We start from the raw sequence: 15,793 nt of genomic DNA on the forward strand, positions 1-15,793 counted from the left end.
ACGGGGTGAAGAAAGGTGGCAGAGGGGCGTACGCCGTGGTCTGTGACTGTAAGCTCTTTCTGTATGACGTGCCTGAAGGGAAGTCTACTCAGCCTGGAGTGGTGGCGAGTCAAGTGGTGGATCTTAGGTGTGTGATGTTTTCTTTCTTGACACTTGCTTCTTCACTGGGATGGCTGGTAAGAGGGAAAATTGCATTTAATCACACAGCAAACCTTCGAAACTCCCAGCATGTTTGGATGTTCTTGTAGCTCCCATAGCAGTCAAAGCAGGATTCTAGGAGTTGTAGTCTCAGAACAGCTGGAGTGTCGAAGGTTATTGATCCCTGATCTATACAGTGTACTAGATAATGTGCGTAGACCAGTGTTTTCCAACCTGTGGCTCTCCAGTTGTTGCAGACCTACAACTCCCAGCATGCCCTGCAGGGTGTCGGGTCATGCGGGAGTTGTAGTTTTGGAGAGCCGCAAGTTGAAAAAACACTGGCATAGTTACATTAACTCCTCACAGGCCAGTTTGCAGATTGTGGTGCCCCTTATCTTCACCGCCTTTCACTCATTGTCCTTGTTTTTTGTTTGCTATCATCAGAGATGAAGAGTTTTCCGTGAGTTCAGTCTTGGCATCGGATGTGATTCACGCCACCCGCAAGGACATCCCTGCATATTTAGGGTACGTGTCATACACACCCCAGTTAGACAGCGCATGCGCCTGGTCACACTGCGTGGAAAATAATTTCTTTCTAATGACATTAGTTCTGGTGTTGGCAGGAAGGGCCGGGTGCGGTCTGGGTTTAGAAAGCTGAGGTTTCACCTGTGGATTATAAGCGGTGAATATGGGATAATGCGATATGTCTGCTCCTGCGGGGTCCTACAGAAAGACCACAGTCTTTGTAGATAGGAGGTGGGGTTCCTAACAGGAAACAACCCCTCTATTACACCCATATGGCTGTATAGGGAAAGGGGTTACAAAACTAATTGGTGAACAGAATTGGCACAGTCCAATTCGAGGTCCATCCCTGAACACCATTTTTTTTAACGTAATGAGGTCCAACCTTATGTTTATGGAGTTAAGTGCAAAAGTTATTATTTCTTGCAGCTGCCACTAGAGGGAGGCTCAGGAGGCTTACAGCATACCGAGTATCCATTGAGCTGAGTAATAGTCTGCAGTAAGCTCCCCCTCGTGGTGGCTGCAGACGGTCAGAAAGTTATCGCTAGCTTACCACATGTGCAAGGGATTTGGAGAATCTGCACAGAATTTTTTGGGCCAACAGTGGAGATTAGTTTTTTTTACATTGGACTGAATTTGGTACCAACTAGCACAATTGTGAATGCAGCCCTGAACTGTAAACCGCTTTCATTATACGGAAGTGGTCCTGCTCGTAGCTCAGTGTTTGATAGACTGTGTCCGGTCTAGGTGAGGCCTTCATGAGCTTAAAGCCTCATGCACACGTCCGTGGAACACGGACCGCGAGATACCGGCCTGGATTCCTGCTGAGTGCAGGAGCGCACGGCGTCATTGGTTGCTATGTACAGTAATCTATACTAGTGGTATACTGTACAGCAGCGGGCGCACAGCGTCATAGCAACCCATGACGCCGTGTGCTTCTGCACTCAGCAGGAATCCAGGCCGGTATCTCGCGGTCCGTGTTCCCACGGACGTGTGCATGAGGCTTAATTGTAAAACGTTTTGATCTGGATTCCGAGGATGGTGTGGAATGGATACACTTGTTCCAAAACCTCCGCTGTGAGAAGCTGTTCTGAATGTAAACATGAATGTTTCTATTCACTGACAGTCCTATGTGGGTTTTTTATTTCTTGCACAGGTAACAGCCTCCCTTCTAGGTGCCCCTTCCAGGACGACGACTTCTCTGCTCATCCTCGCAGAAAGCGACCACCGAGAAGAGGAAGTGGGTTGGCATCCTGGAAGGCCTGCAGACCATTTTACAGAAGAACAACCTAAGGAACAAGGTGGTCCACTGCCCCCAGGAGGCATATGACAGCACGCTGCCGCTCATCAAAACCGTAGTGGCTGCAGCGATTGTAGGTATGTGCCGCAGTATAATGTACACCCTTTAATACATCCCAATGTTACTCTCCTACCCTTTAAAAAAAAAAAAAGTTTTTGTTTTGTTCCAGAGGACAGTATTGATGACCTATCTTTTAGAAATAGGTCATTAATATCTGATCAGTTAGGGTACGCCTCCCCGCACCCCTGCCGATCAGATGTTTCAGGAGGTCTGGTGAGCACTGCGGTCTCCTCACAGCATACCAAACACAGCGCTGTAAGTTGTATGGTGGCCGTGCTTGGTATTGCAGCCCAGGTCCATTCACTTGAATGGGACGTCACTATCCTAGGATGAGGTCATAGACACTCAACGGAGCACTGCGCCCCTTTCAAACAGCTGATCAGTGGGGGTGGCTAATCTCATTGATTATTCTGACTAACCATCAATATTGTACTCTCAGAAAACCCCTTCAAGGATCCCATGCCGTACATGTCACCATTGGCCCCCCCCCCTGTCCAGTTGACGTAGTGAGCAGCAGTTTCCAGGCTTGTCGCTGCTCCATACAACTCTGGGAGTTACGGTCACAGCCAAGTTAGACTTTCATCAATGAGAGATTTTTTTTTTTTTTTTTTACTGTATGTTTTCTTTCTTAGATCGGGACCGGATCGCTGTGGGGACAGAAGAAGGACTGTACGTCATCGAGGTCACCAGAGACGGTAAGTGTCAGTCATCATTGCATATTCTCCGTCAAGTCACTTTCTACATGGAGTTAGTTTATATCATCAGAACTGAAATCTCCCAGCATCTTCTGCTTGTTCAGTCTCTGCACAGAGATTGCTCTGGCGAGTTTGCTTTCTGGGCAGTGCGATCTGAACCAGACTCTGTACAGTCATCTGCTATAGGAAAAGCAAACTGCCCCCCGCATTCTCGTAGTTAAGCTGTGCTTACTGACGGTTTCCAGCAGCAGAACAGTGAATGTCCTTGAAATCAAAATTGAATGTTTAAAGTGCACAACCACTTAATTAGAAGGGTTTCCACATGATAAGCTGCTCCCAGGACACCCCGCTGTTGAGACTCCCTCCCCATCTCCCCCCCATATTTAATCCCTGCAGAAAAAAAGCATTACACAATTCCCATTGAATGGTCCCTTACGCCTGTAAACTGCCGTAAATGATAGTGAATGTGTTGGGGCCGATGGCATCCACCGCCCCCCTCCTCTTTCGGCATAAAAATGTCACTTGCACCTAAACGTAGGCGCTGTGGCGTTTAAAAAGTTACGAACCTGGGCCTTGTTTCTGGCGTGGGGGGGGGGTCATAGTAAATGAATACCATTGTCTTTTCTGTGTAATGCATAGACAGACAGGAGAACTGTCTTTGCTGCAGGTATGAGGGTCCTGAATAGGACACCCCCTAACAGGTCAGTTTGGAAATGTCTTGACTGCCCCTTGTAACTATTTCGTCCTGTTTTCACAGTGATCGTCCGAGCCGCAGACTGCAAGAAGGGTTTCTCAGATTGAATTGGCTCCGAAGGAGAAGATTGTCATCCTCGTCTGTGGCCGAAAACCATCACGTCCACCTGGTACCCTGGTCCTCTCTGGATGGCTCAGAGGGCAGCCTCGACATCAAACTTCCCGAAAGCAAAGGCTGCCAGTGCATCACCACAGGAACCCTGAGGAAGTCGCCGGCGTCTTGTTTGTTTTGTTGCCGTCAAGCGTCACGATCTTTTGCTATGAGCTGCAGAGAACTAAAACCATTTCATAAGAAGTTCACTGAGCTCTCGGCCCCGGGGAGCGTGCAGTGGATGGCCGTATTTAAGGACAAACTGTGCGTCGGTTATCAGTCAGGATTCTCCCTACTTAGCATCCACGGAGATGGACCATTTATAAACCTTGTCAGCCCTGTTGACCCCTCCCTGGCGTTCTTGTCCCAGCAGCCTGTAGACGCTCTGTGTGCAGTGGACCTTGGTAATGATGAATACTTGCTCTGCTTCAGCCAGATGGGAGTCTATGTGGACTCACAGGGACGGAGAACGCGATTGCAAGAGCTTATGTGGCCGGCCACCCCCATCACCTGCAGTAAGTAGGAGAAAAAAAAAAAACTGCGTTGGCCACTATGGGGAGCTGCATACAGATTTACCATCGACTTCATTGGGATCTGTATACATCAGTCTTCGGCATACTCCCCCTAGTGTTGGCTGCAGGCATCAATTTCTAGTTTGAGTATCACTACATACAGTCAACCTCTTCCAGCCTGAAATGGCTGATGACGGAGAACAATAGATTGTATTCATCTGCAGGGAATATGGTTTATAGCTGGCCCCACACGGCCTGGGAGATCTACCTAGTCTAACGATAGCCATTGGGGTCTGTCATGTCCCAGCATGTGCCCGCTCCAGGTCAACGGTTGGCCGCCATGGTGATGTCAGCATTCAGCACGTGATCGGCTGCTATGATCATGCGGCATGGTGCTGGATGAATGGTCACACTAGTGTTGAGCGGACTTCTGTTTTCAAGTTCGGCATACAAGGTTCGGGTTATCTAAGAATTCGGTTATGGTCTGTGGTAGCGGAATCCATAACGGAATTTTTAGATAATCTGAACTTTGTACGCCGAACTTGAAAACAGAAGTTCGCTCAACACTAGTCACTACATGGGAGCCACTGATGGCATAAAAACGGCATGTGGACGCTGATTGTCTGCATCAGTCACACGCCGCCACTTGTGAGAACTGCTGAAGCTTCTAGATTGTTGGGAAGGGTGAGTGGTGGAATTATTATTTTTTTTTTATTATTTCTAACATTCCTGTAGTAATTTTTTAATTTTTTTTGTATTTGAATAACCCCTTTAAAGGAATGGGGGGGGTGTGATCAAGTCAAGGTGGAACGATTAGCACTCGCATATACAGGCAGATAACTCCAAGTCCACTTTAGGACATCAGAGAATAGTGGTACACAGGCTAATGCACCGCCATATAGATATATTCCAAGGCATGTATAGTGAAGACGGATCACAAGAGCGCACTATCCTCCTGCAGCGGTGTTTCCCTATATAAAGAAATGTTATGATCTCCATTCAGGCTCTCAAAGGGTTAACCAATATATTAGAGGGTTGCCTAAATAACCGTTTCGTGCTTTCTCACTCCCTCCAGGTTGTAGTCCTTCCTATGTGACCGTCTACAGTGACTATGGCATTGATGTATTTGATGTTCACTCTATGGAATGGGTGCAGACTATTGGACTGAGGAGGGTAAGTTTGACCCCTATTGACTCCCTTCCAGGGGTTGTCCCAGCTGCAGATGGTGCTGGCCTTTCCTCGGGACAGTACGCCAGAAACTAGAGCCTTCTGCTTCATACACTGTATATTTTCTCACCGATCTGATATTGACGACCTATGCTCAGTATGGTCATCAATATCTGTACACCCTTTAAATACATAACTATTTGCTTTTTTTGGCTTTTTTTTATTTTTAGATCAAGCCATTAAATGTAGAAGGTACTCTCAACCTGTTGAACTCCGAGCCGCCTCGCCTTCTGTATCTAAAGAGCACCCATTCAGGTTTGTCATCTTTCCCTCCCCCCCCCCCCCCCAAAAAAAATATAAAAAAAATACACTTTGTGCACTGACCATACTTGACAAGGATCCACTCTTAAGATCTGTTAGCAGCAGCTAGCCTGCTTGTTGATGGTTTCCACCACTTCTCAAAGTAACTGATCCTTCAATAATATCTTTCATTTGACCTTCCTTTCAGAAGGGGCTGTCCTCACCGTCCCGGAGACCTCCGATAATAGTAAGAAGCAGATGGTTAGGACCAGGAGTAAGCGGAGATTTGTGTTTAAAGTCCCAGAAGAAGAGCGATTGCAACAACGAAGGTATCTTCTGATATGGCCTTTTTTTTTTTTTTCCCCATTATTATTTACTAGAAACATAATTTTGTTTTATTTTTGCACTAAAAATGACTTTTATATTGTAGAGAAATGCTCAGAGATCCTGAACTGAGGTCGAAGATGATCTCAAACCCGATCAATTTCAACCACGTGGCGCATATGGGTCCAGGAGATGGGATGCAAGTGCTTATGGATCTCCCTCTGGTAAAATATCCTTGCCAAATACTTAGCTTGCCAAATAAACTCCAATCACATCCAGAGCTGTGGCGTCCTGGGTGTGGTCAGGTGGAAGCTGAACCATTGTGAAGCTGCAAGGGGAGAAATGATGAGGCTCAATACAGCTTTGGGTGTGACTGGAGTATAGGACATCACATAACCCAAAAGCAGCATTAGACATGGGTATTAAAGTATAAATATTGCAAAGTGACCTGCACTTCAGTGTTGTCTGCTCTTCTCTTGTTTCCTGTGAACATGACAGAGTGAATGTCCTCCTCTCTTTCCGTGCCCTCGAAACTCTCTTCTGATCTCACCTCCTGCAAACTTTGAGCACGTCTATCACATGAACCCTGTCTCGGCAGACTTCTATCTCCAGAACGAGCTTAGCTCTCTGTCCTCTTCCTCTTCTCCCTCTTTACCAAGGGTAGGAGTAAAGCAAAATGGCTGCAGGAAACCCCCCAGCCCAAAAACGTGACAACTAACCAGATCTGAAAGCAGCATGCTGGATCTGACCCTGGTCCTCTAAAGGGGGGGAGCGACGACCAGGACCTGAAGTCACTGCGGGTCATTAGATGATGACGATCCGATGGCTCGGGGTCCCAAATATCACCAGGCCCTATAGGGCAGGGATGGCCAACCTGAGGCTCTCCAGCTGTTGCAAAACTACAATTCCCAGCATGCCCACACTGCCTACAGCTATCAACCTACAGCAGGGCATGGTGGGAGTTGTAGTTTTACAACAGCTGCAGGTTGGACATCCCTGCTATAGGGGATATCATAAAAAGCTGCTTTTTAAGCTGGAGTCTCCACTTTAAGGCTATCTGCACACGTTGCGGCTGACACTCGGGTTTTCCGTGAGGATTCTCGTGTGGAAAAATACACTGCGTATACGTGCAGATTTTTGACGTCTTTGTGCGGATTTCACCCTTTTCCATGCAAGATCTCATCTGTAGCAAAACTGCACAAATTCAAACCAAAAAAACACAGGTAACGAATGCATTTTTTGGTGCAGAAATCCGCAAGTAAATTCGTATGGACTACATTGCAGGTAGCCTAAAGAGGTTGGCCCCTCCTTTTATATTGATTTGGTTATCCTTTGGATAGGCCATCAGTATCTAATCTGCGGGGGTTCGAACCCCCCGCAGGTCAGCAGTAGCCCCTGTGCCAGAAGTCGGCGCTGGAAATACATAGGCCTGTCTATTCTGTAGTGGATATAGCTGATAACTGCTTCGGTGCTGCAGTACCAGCTTTGACCACTAAAGCATGGGTGGCGCTGGAGGGTGCAGAGGGTCGGACACCACTGATCATATACTGATGCCCTAGCCAGGGGAAAACCGCTTTAAAGCCTTATGCACATTGCGGTAATCGGTTAGCCCCAACCACCAGCGTTTGGGAGGTGCTGTATACACGTCTGTACACCTCATGCTGCTTTTAGAACAACCACTTATGGATGTTAAGGCTTTTAACCCCCAGTTTGCTGTAACCTTGGGCTTCAGTAAAAATTCCTTTTAATGCAACACTTACCAGCTAACCAGATTATCAGGGGGTCCTCGATGGGGAGACATTGAACCTCCAGGTGTCGGCTCACAGCGACACGTTCACCAAGAAGGTCATGGCAGATGACATTGAGGTTGCATCTCCTAGTGTTTCTCTACTTCAACCTCGCAGTACACGCTGGATTATCAGATGGTGGATTGAAGGAAGTTTACTGTTTTAACCACTTCACTACTGGTCTATTTCTATGAGATTTATTATGGGATACAGGGTATACGGTGTACGCCATGCAGTGTAAGTAATGCTGTCATTTCTCCATAGAGCGTTATGCCGTCAGGGCAAGAGGAAAACCCTCGGGAAAAATCCCGTCCACCCTCCACCAACCTGGCGCGGCAGCAGCTAAGAAGCAGGTCCTACATCTCCTGGCCATCTTCAGGTAGGAGATTCACCCTTCACTGACCCCTCATGCTCTGCCCTAAAGTACATTAACCCATTATGTCATACGAGTTCTCGTCTGGAGAGACTCCAGGCATTTGGCACCGCTTATCTCCCAGGTAAAGATTATCTATCTCCGATGATGTGCAGGATCTCTGTATAAATGGCGCCCGGCTGTGGGATTTCATACAGAATCGTTAGTAAATGGCAATATGCTTGCTCCACAGGTACCGGCGATTCATCGCGGAGTATATCGGATGCTGATCAGGACCTGGAAAGAGAGGTAACCCCCTAGCAATGATACTTTAGGCTGCTGCATGTGGCTAAGGTGGTTTTCCCGTCCTGCACAGCTCATTGCTCTTTATTTTAACCCAGAGATGGGACCCACAACTAGGGATATGCCAGATAAAGATTTATATATATATATATTACACAGTACATATGTTCTGAGATTACTCCGAGCAGAACTTAGAAACTAGATTTAAATTTTATAGGCATCACATGATGTATCTGTAGATCCGACCTCAGCCAGTGTGGGATCCGGAGACCTTCGTTAGGCTCCGTTCACATCACCGTTTGTCCAGTTGTCGTCCATTTGAGCCATGAGATCAGTTTGTTTAAGACAGGGAAAAAATTCCTGCATGCAGTACTTTTCTTTGTCTAAAAAAAAAAAAAAAAAAACGGATCTCAGACGGAAATGGCTCAAACAGATAACTGATGCAACAGGATCCATTTTTTATTTTTCACTCTCCTCTTCTGACGGATCAGAAGAATGGAAAGCTAAACGGTGATGTGAACTCAGCCTTAGCTGGTTGGCCAGTCCCATTGAATTCAGTAGATTCACCCGTTATGTATCAGCTTAAAGGGGTATTCCATCTTGGACATTGTGAGCATATTGCTAGCCTATGCCCCCAGTGTCTGATAGGTGCTCCTATACATAGAACAGAGCGTGCAAAGTGCAGGAGGGCGCATGAGTGGGAAACACACTGCACCATTCACTTCTATGTGGCTCACGTAAATAGCCAAGCTAGCTCTCAACTATTTTCGGCTGTCCCATAGCAATGAATGGAGGGTGGCCGCGTGTGTTCCATTCTAAGGATAGGTGCCACCTCTGGGACCGGCCTGAATCGGACACAGGAGGCATATCCTGGCTATATGCCCCCAATGTCCAAGATGGGACAACCCCTTTAAAGATATGATCGTCATAGTAATTGTACAGAGGGCACGCACTGCATAGCAGAGTGTGAATGGCGTCTCGAGCAGAGTTCTCATCAGATCCCCCTCCTGATTATAAGGGCAGTGATTTGCCATTACATAAACTATATGGAACCTGCTTGTAATGCAATTACCAATGAGCCGCACTCGCTCCCTTCGACTGTCTACTGATTCCGTATTTTTGTCTCGCAGCCAGATTCAGACTCCACCAAACATTCCACTCCTTCAAACAGCTCCAACCCGAGCAGCCCTCCGAGCCCCAACTCCCCGCATAGGAACCAACTGACGCTGGACGGCCTGGATCAGTCCGCCTGTGACGCATAGCGCTCCTCGCCGGAGATGTCATCGTTCCTAGTGTGTCAGTCCCACGCAATAGTGCCAAGATGTGTTGCACGGACCTCCCCATCCCCCAACCCACTTACTGTAGATACAGCGTAAAGAGGAAAAAAGAGCGGGGGGGTTTAATATATGTGATGGAGCTTTTATATGCAAGATGAGTTGACCGTTTCTAATATCCGTTCCGCTCATAGGATGTTTTTACTTTGTACATTTTTTATTTTTTTTAAACGATTATATCTCCCTTTTTGTACGATGCTGCTAGTTTCTGGGACGCAACAGAGGAAATTCCGAAAGCTGCTGCCACGATAAGCAAATGGCGTCAGCGACGGGAGGTCGGAGAAGGAAATGTGTGCGATTTAGGCTACATGCACACAACCGTGCCGTTTTTTGCAGTCCGCAAAAAACGGAAGCACCCGTGTGCTTTCCACAATTTACGGAACGGGTGGCCCATTGTAGAAATGCCTATTCTTGGCCGCAAAACGGACAAGAATAGGACATGCTATATATTTTTTTTTTGCTGAGCCACGGAACAGTGCAACGGACGCATCTTTTGTGGCCCTATGAAAGTGAATGGGTCCGCATCCGGGCCGCAAAAACGGCAGCTCGGATGCAGACCAAAACAACGGTCGTGTGCATGAGGCCTTAGGCAGATTTTTTTATTATTATATAATATATAGGATAGAGTCGATATAGGACCTATAGCGGTGTTTATAGGACGGGGGCCTCGGCCCGTAATGACATTGCGCATAGGAAAGGAGCAGACAGCTGTGGTCTGCGACTAGCGGTGCACCTTCTACTCCTAGCATGGGGGTAGTAGTAGCATTGAAGCTGGCGGTTTGCAGACCACTCACTACGAGGTGTCCTCTCCAATCAGTATTTAAAGCCTAATTCATTTTAATGAAATTGTGCCGCGTTCTGTGAAAACGCAAGGAAATGGTTGTGTTTTTTAAATTTTTACCTTTTTTTTTTTTTTTTTTTTTTTTTTTTTCCTCCAAGGTGTACATTTACTTACAGGCAGCCCTTTTTGTTTGTGCTCACTGAGGTACAAGGTGCTCTAGCGCCTCAGTGATGTCACTAAGCTTGAGGCTTTTGGCGTAGGCTATAGCTGCACCCTATAGCTTCACATTGTGAAGAACCATTGTCTTTAGGAAGGCGTATTGCGGTGTCTTAGAGGGTGGCAGTAAATGGCAGTTTTTTTTTTTTTTATCTTAATCTGTTGCCAATGAAGTTTACCCACAGTGTGGAGGGGAGCTGAACGGTATCATTCTGCTCCATTCACAGCCAGAGCTGCCTATAAAAGTCTGGTTTAGGAGCTGTTCAAAGTGTGCTGTACTGCCCTCATGCTAGGCGCTGTACAGTGGAGTGCTTTGTGGTAGAGGAGGGGGAACCTCCCCGCATGTACTGCGCAGTGCACTTTAGGCGCTCAGCACAGCACTGACTGCTGCAGCTTTGGATGTGACTGGAGCACATGCCATGATTTCATAACTGAGGCTCAAGACAAAAGTATTAGCTAAGTTAGGCCTCATGCACATTGCCATAAGCGGTCTGTGTGCTGTCCACATTTTTTGCAGACCCATTGACTTCATTGGGTCGGCTTAGGATATCTCCTATCATTTGCAGAACGTACTGTACTGTTGCGGAAAGAAAACTTATGCAAAAGATAGAACATGTCCTACACTTGGCTGCAAAATGCGATCCCATTGACGTCAATGGGTCCGCAAAACATTTGGACCATTTTCAGACCACAAATGCTTATGGTCATGCACATGAGGCCATACTCACTAAACGGGGGGGGGGGAGAAAAACGTACAGTTGCCAAATGTAATTCGTACCCCCATCCACATCGATACCGTAAGTGCTTTGCAAAAAAAATAATCAGGTCTCCAGCTTCCTCCCAACTCCTACCTGTGACTCCACCGTGCTGCATATATATAAAAAATTCTCTCGAAATTCTGCAAATTTACCTTCAATTATCCCACATAAGACAACCGTTTTTAATTTTTATATGCCAGCCCTAGCGGACCATTAATATTTTCACTGCCATTTGGATCTGCAGCTTATATTTTATTTATTTTTAGATTTTATTTTTTTTGCAGGGAATTGAATAGATATATGCTGTTTTTTTTTTTTTTTTTTTTATGGCGACCACACTATTTGGAGGTCCCAGAAACAGTACTTTTTAACCTGCACTTGCATCAGGACACGTGAGTATTATCGTCGGGGTAGAATTCGCACAACACATGTATATTTTGCTTCAGTCGCGCTGCCGCTGTCATGTGGCCTCCCCTCCCCAGCGTGTACATTTAATCTTCATGCTTCCGTGTATTATACATTTTATAATCCGTGGCCATGTTCCATTAAAAAGCTTGTAATTATTATTATTTTTCTTTTTTTTCATAATGTCACTGTCATTACTAGCGTGCCTTTTGTGCCAATTCTCTTTGACAGTCGGATTGTCATTAATTTAAATTTACTTCGTTCCATTGGGCTGATGATGATTTATTTCTCTGAAACACTGTATAGGACTTGCACTTATTTTTTAAGTTTTTTAATGAAGAAGAAGTGATGTAGTCTCCGAGGACGTGGTCACCCCTGTGCTTCAGGCTGAGGGAGGAGAAGGCTCTGTATTGGGGCCACACACTACTGCTAACGGAGGGGGGGGGGGGGGGGGGTCTGATTTTTACTTTATTTTTTATTTTTGTGTAAGTTGTCTTTGTAATTATAAATTGAAAGTTTTTTGTTTTTGTTAATAAATCCGCAGTGAGCAGTTCTGAACTTCATAACGGTCTGTCGTGTCATATTAATACCTAATCCACAGAGGCACACTTGTCCCTTTTGAATGTAGTTATGTTTTTTTGCCATAGTTATTATTTTGTGTTGTATATATTTAGCAGCTCGGAAACTTGGAGAAATCATAACGGAAGCCTGGAGCGTTTTAATAAAAAAAAAAATTCACCAATCACTGAAAAAAAAGATACAAAAAATCCCGTTTAAGGAGAAGAAATGTATCCGTTTTCATATGTTGTCTTAAATTTAAATGTAACTTATTAATAAAAAAAACTGATATAGTTACATTTTGTCTTTGTGCTATGATGTCCCATCACTTAAAGGGGCTATCCCACAAGTAGCATTCATCTCCGTACTGCAGGTTGGGTAAGACGTGTCAATTGATGGGGGGGGGGGTCTTTGGGTCTTCTCTTCGTTCACTTTTACGTTACTGAGAAATGCTGTTCAGGGGATAACCGCCTTTACCGACTTTGGTTTAGCTGTGTATTTAGGGGTCCTGCCTGTCTCTCTAAAGGGTACCTACTAGGGCTGAGCGAATCGACTTCGGATGAAAATCCGAAGTCTATTCACCTAAAACTTTGGTTTAATACTGTACGGCGCGAGCGCTCTGTACAGTATTAGAATGTATTGGCTCCGAGACTTTGCATAATAACTTACTCTGGTTCGGTTCCAAGTGATACCTTTGGCAACATAAGTTATCTCCAGTACCACTTTAACGTTACAGGCCTAAAGCCTGGGGCTGCACTACTGAGAGGCTGATGAAAACATGTCTTCTGATTTGACAAGTGCAGTGCTGTGGGGATCACACGTGGCAGGTCACAGTGAGGACACGTCGCCACGTCCGGCACAACCAGCCATGCGTAAGATCTCTGCCCAGGGCAGCGTGTATATGGCAGCTGATCCATTAGATTAGTGGACAGCGAGTCAGTGTCATATCCACAGTTACTAATTATTTTATTTATTTATTTTCAAATTCACTTTCAAGCAAATATTAATGATGTGAAATACCTTATGCTTGAAAATCGGAATTAAATACAGGGTTAGAGAAGGAAAATCCACTTTCCTGCAGGGCGACTTCCTTCAAGATTTCTTCTCCGATAGGAGCAGCCTGTACAGAAAAAGACTATGAGTCTCGTCCCTGAAACAGTCAAAGGGGTATGTACACTATCTGGGCTACACTATGGCGACATATTGCTAGGGGTATATGAGAACAAACTTGCTCTGACTGTTTCCAAAAACTACCAGCAGAACAGTGAGTGCAGCTCTGGAGTATAAGGCCCATGCACACGGCCGTGTTTCACAGCCGTGTGCGGGCCGTGGAACCGCGGGATCCCTCCTGAGAGCAGGAGCGCACGGCGTCACTGGTTGCTATGACGCCGTGCGCTCCCTGCTGCCGGCACAGTACAGTAATACACTGGTATGATCTATACCAGTGTATTACTGTATTGCGGCGGCAGGAGGGAGCGCACGGCGTCATAGCAACCAGTGACTCTGTGCGCTCCTGCTCTAAGGAGGGATCCAGGCCGCGGTTCCACGGCCCGCACACGGCTGTGAAACACGGCCGTGTGCATGGGGCCTAAGGATGTAACCCAGGATCAGTACAGGATAAGTAATGTATGTACACAGTGACTGTACCAGCAGAATAGTGAGTGCAGCTCTGGAGTATAATACAGGATGTAACCAGGATCAGTAATGTATGTACACAGTGACTGTACCAGCAGAATAGTGAGTGCAGCTCTGAGTATAATACAGGATTAACTCAGGATCAGTACAGGATAAGTAATGTATGTACACAGTGACTGTACCAGCAGAATAGTGAGTGCAGCTCTGAAGTATAATACAGGATATAACTCAGGATCAGTACAGGATAAGTAATGTATGTACACAGTGACTCCACTATTCACATAGAGAACAAATGACAACATTTGATGTTTTTCTTATGGAAAATGATGAAGCCCATTGCCCTGATATGAGAATGCTGCTGGATCTGGCGCGAATCTTTTTTGTCCACGACGGCTGAAAGGACAATTTGCATTGAATTACACTTACCTGGTTATTTTCCGATTCTGGCTCAAAAATCGGATTATCAAATCCTCCTTGATTCTCCGAGGCCACGTCCTCCATTCTAGATTCATTCCTCCCGAAATTGAAAAACTGAGTGTACCGGAACCTAAGAGGAAATTTAGCATGTTCGGGGATTTCTTCCAACTTTTGACAATAGACCTGAAGCTTAAAGGGGTCCTCTCACTGCAGAAAACAGCATTTCTCATGTAGAGAAAGTGGAACAATCACAATGCAGTAGTAAGAGATTTGCTGACGTGACACAGCCCTCTCTCTTTTTATAGTTTTAAAGTGAGTGCCCATCACCACGTTGTTCTGTTCAGTTTAATTTATTATATACTTCTAGTGGTCGACGACACAAAGCTCCAAATCTGCAGCAGGAATATAGACTTAACAGATAGTTACCTGTAACCACCACCAGGGTGCGCTAAACTACTTACCGTACTGTATGCTACTTTAAACTCAATTTTTTTTTTTTTTTTTTTTTTAAAGATGGGTTTAGCTCCCCCTAGTGGTGGGTGCAGGCACCTAGAATTTTAACATGTAACTCTATATCCATGCAGGGGCTTTGGGGCTCCGTATAAGAAAACCAGCCTGCTATAAATGTACACATTGTATGGAGGTCAGGACCTCTGGGGAACTATAGCCCTCTGTATTCTTTGGTGGCTACTTTTTTGATCAGTTCCATTAGGAACAGTCGCTGCAGCTTAGATCTGTTATCTATTGGATTTTAGGTTACTTCAGGCACCACCTTCTGCTTATCACACTGTCGATCTGTCCCTTCTCCATGCTTTACACTGCAGGGGATAGTGAATATATACACAGCTCAGTTCCTGCAGTCACAATTTAGCAGGGGGCTCCGGAACCGTGCGGTTTAAAAAAAAAAAAAAAAAAGTTGGTTAAGTGGCCGGCGGCCCCTCATGCTGCGACGCCGCTCTAGTAAGCAGGGCCGGCGCTTCCATAGAGTCATCTCCAGTCATCTGTATCACTGTCCTCAGGACATCGATACAGATGGCTGTGCAGCAGGGCAGGGAGAGGCGTGTCCCTTCCCCTTCCTCTGATAGGCAGCCGGCCTAGTGCCTGCAACCTATCAGAGGCTGGCGCAATTACGTCATCGCGCCCCCTGAGCCGTACAGACCAGGACACAGGCCGGAAGAGGCCTGCATCGCATCGTTGACATGCAGGTAAGTATAAGTGTTTTTTTTGTTGTTGTCAATACTGGTGGCTACTGGGCTGGCACATGATGGGGGGCTCAGGCTACTGGCACATGATGGGGGGGGGGCCTATGGCTACTGGCACATGATGATGGGGGGGGGGCCGATGGCTACTGGCACATGGCATTATGGTGGTCTTTATTTACTCCC

The 15,793-nt window shown here is 46.1% G+C and overlaps 1 protein-coding gene and 1 long non-coding RNA gene across 4 annotated transcripts in view; one reads left to right on the top strand and one right to left on the bottom strand.

Moving 5' to 3' along the window:
* Positions 1-10,057, top strand: part of CDC42BPB (CDC42 binding protein kinase beta) — a 52,758-nt gene extending 42,701 nt beyond the window's left edge. Inside the window, 16 exon segments of the mRNA XM_044271441.1 lie at positions 2-127; positions 583-644; positions 647-663; positions 1,817-1,885; positions 1,887-2,037; positions 2,653-2,715; positions 3,473-3,501; positions 3,503-3,559; positions 3,561-4,074; positions 5,147-5,244; positions 5,469-5,553; positions 5,747-5,867; positions 5,969-6,086; positions 7,914-8,028; positions 8,255-8,310; positions 9,435-10,057. Of these exon segments, the coding sequence (XP_044127376.1) occupies positions 2-127; positions 583-644; positions 647-663; positions 1,817-1,885; positions 1,887-2,037; positions 2,653-2,715; positions 3,473-3,501; positions 3,503-3,559; positions 3,561-4,074; positions 5,147-5,244; positions 5,469-5,553; positions 5,747-5,867; positions 5,969-6,086; positions 7,914-8,028; positions 8,255-8,310; positions 9,435-9,566 (1,813 nt within the window). The 3' untranslated portion in view covers positions 9,567-10,057.
* Positions 31-14,565, bottom strand: LOC122921464. 3 transcript variants are annotated; one of them, XR_006387020.1, is made up of 3 exons: positions 14,418-14,559; positions 13,377-13,476; positions 31-173 (listed from the first exon to the last, which is right to left on the bottom strand). It is a non-coding gene; the product is annotated as an uncharacterized LOC122921464 (long non-coding RNA). The 3 variants fall into 3 exon arrangements; XR_006387021.1 differs by lacking the exon at positions 31-173 and adding an exon at positions 8,541-8,687; XR_006387019.1 differs by lacking the exon at positions 31-173 and having other exon boundaries at positions 13,299-13,476; positions 14,418-14,565.
* Positions 14,566-15,793: the final 1,228 nt, after the last annotated feature.

The sequence above is a fragment of the Bufo gargarizans genome, chromosome 11 (genome assembly GCF_014858855.1).
Source record: "Bufo gargarizans isolate SCDJY-AF-19 chromosome 11, ASM1485885v1, whole genome shotgun sequence".
NCBI classification, from domain to species: Eukaryota; Metazoa; Chordata; class Amphibia; order Anura; family Bufonidae; genus Bufo; species Bufo gargarizans.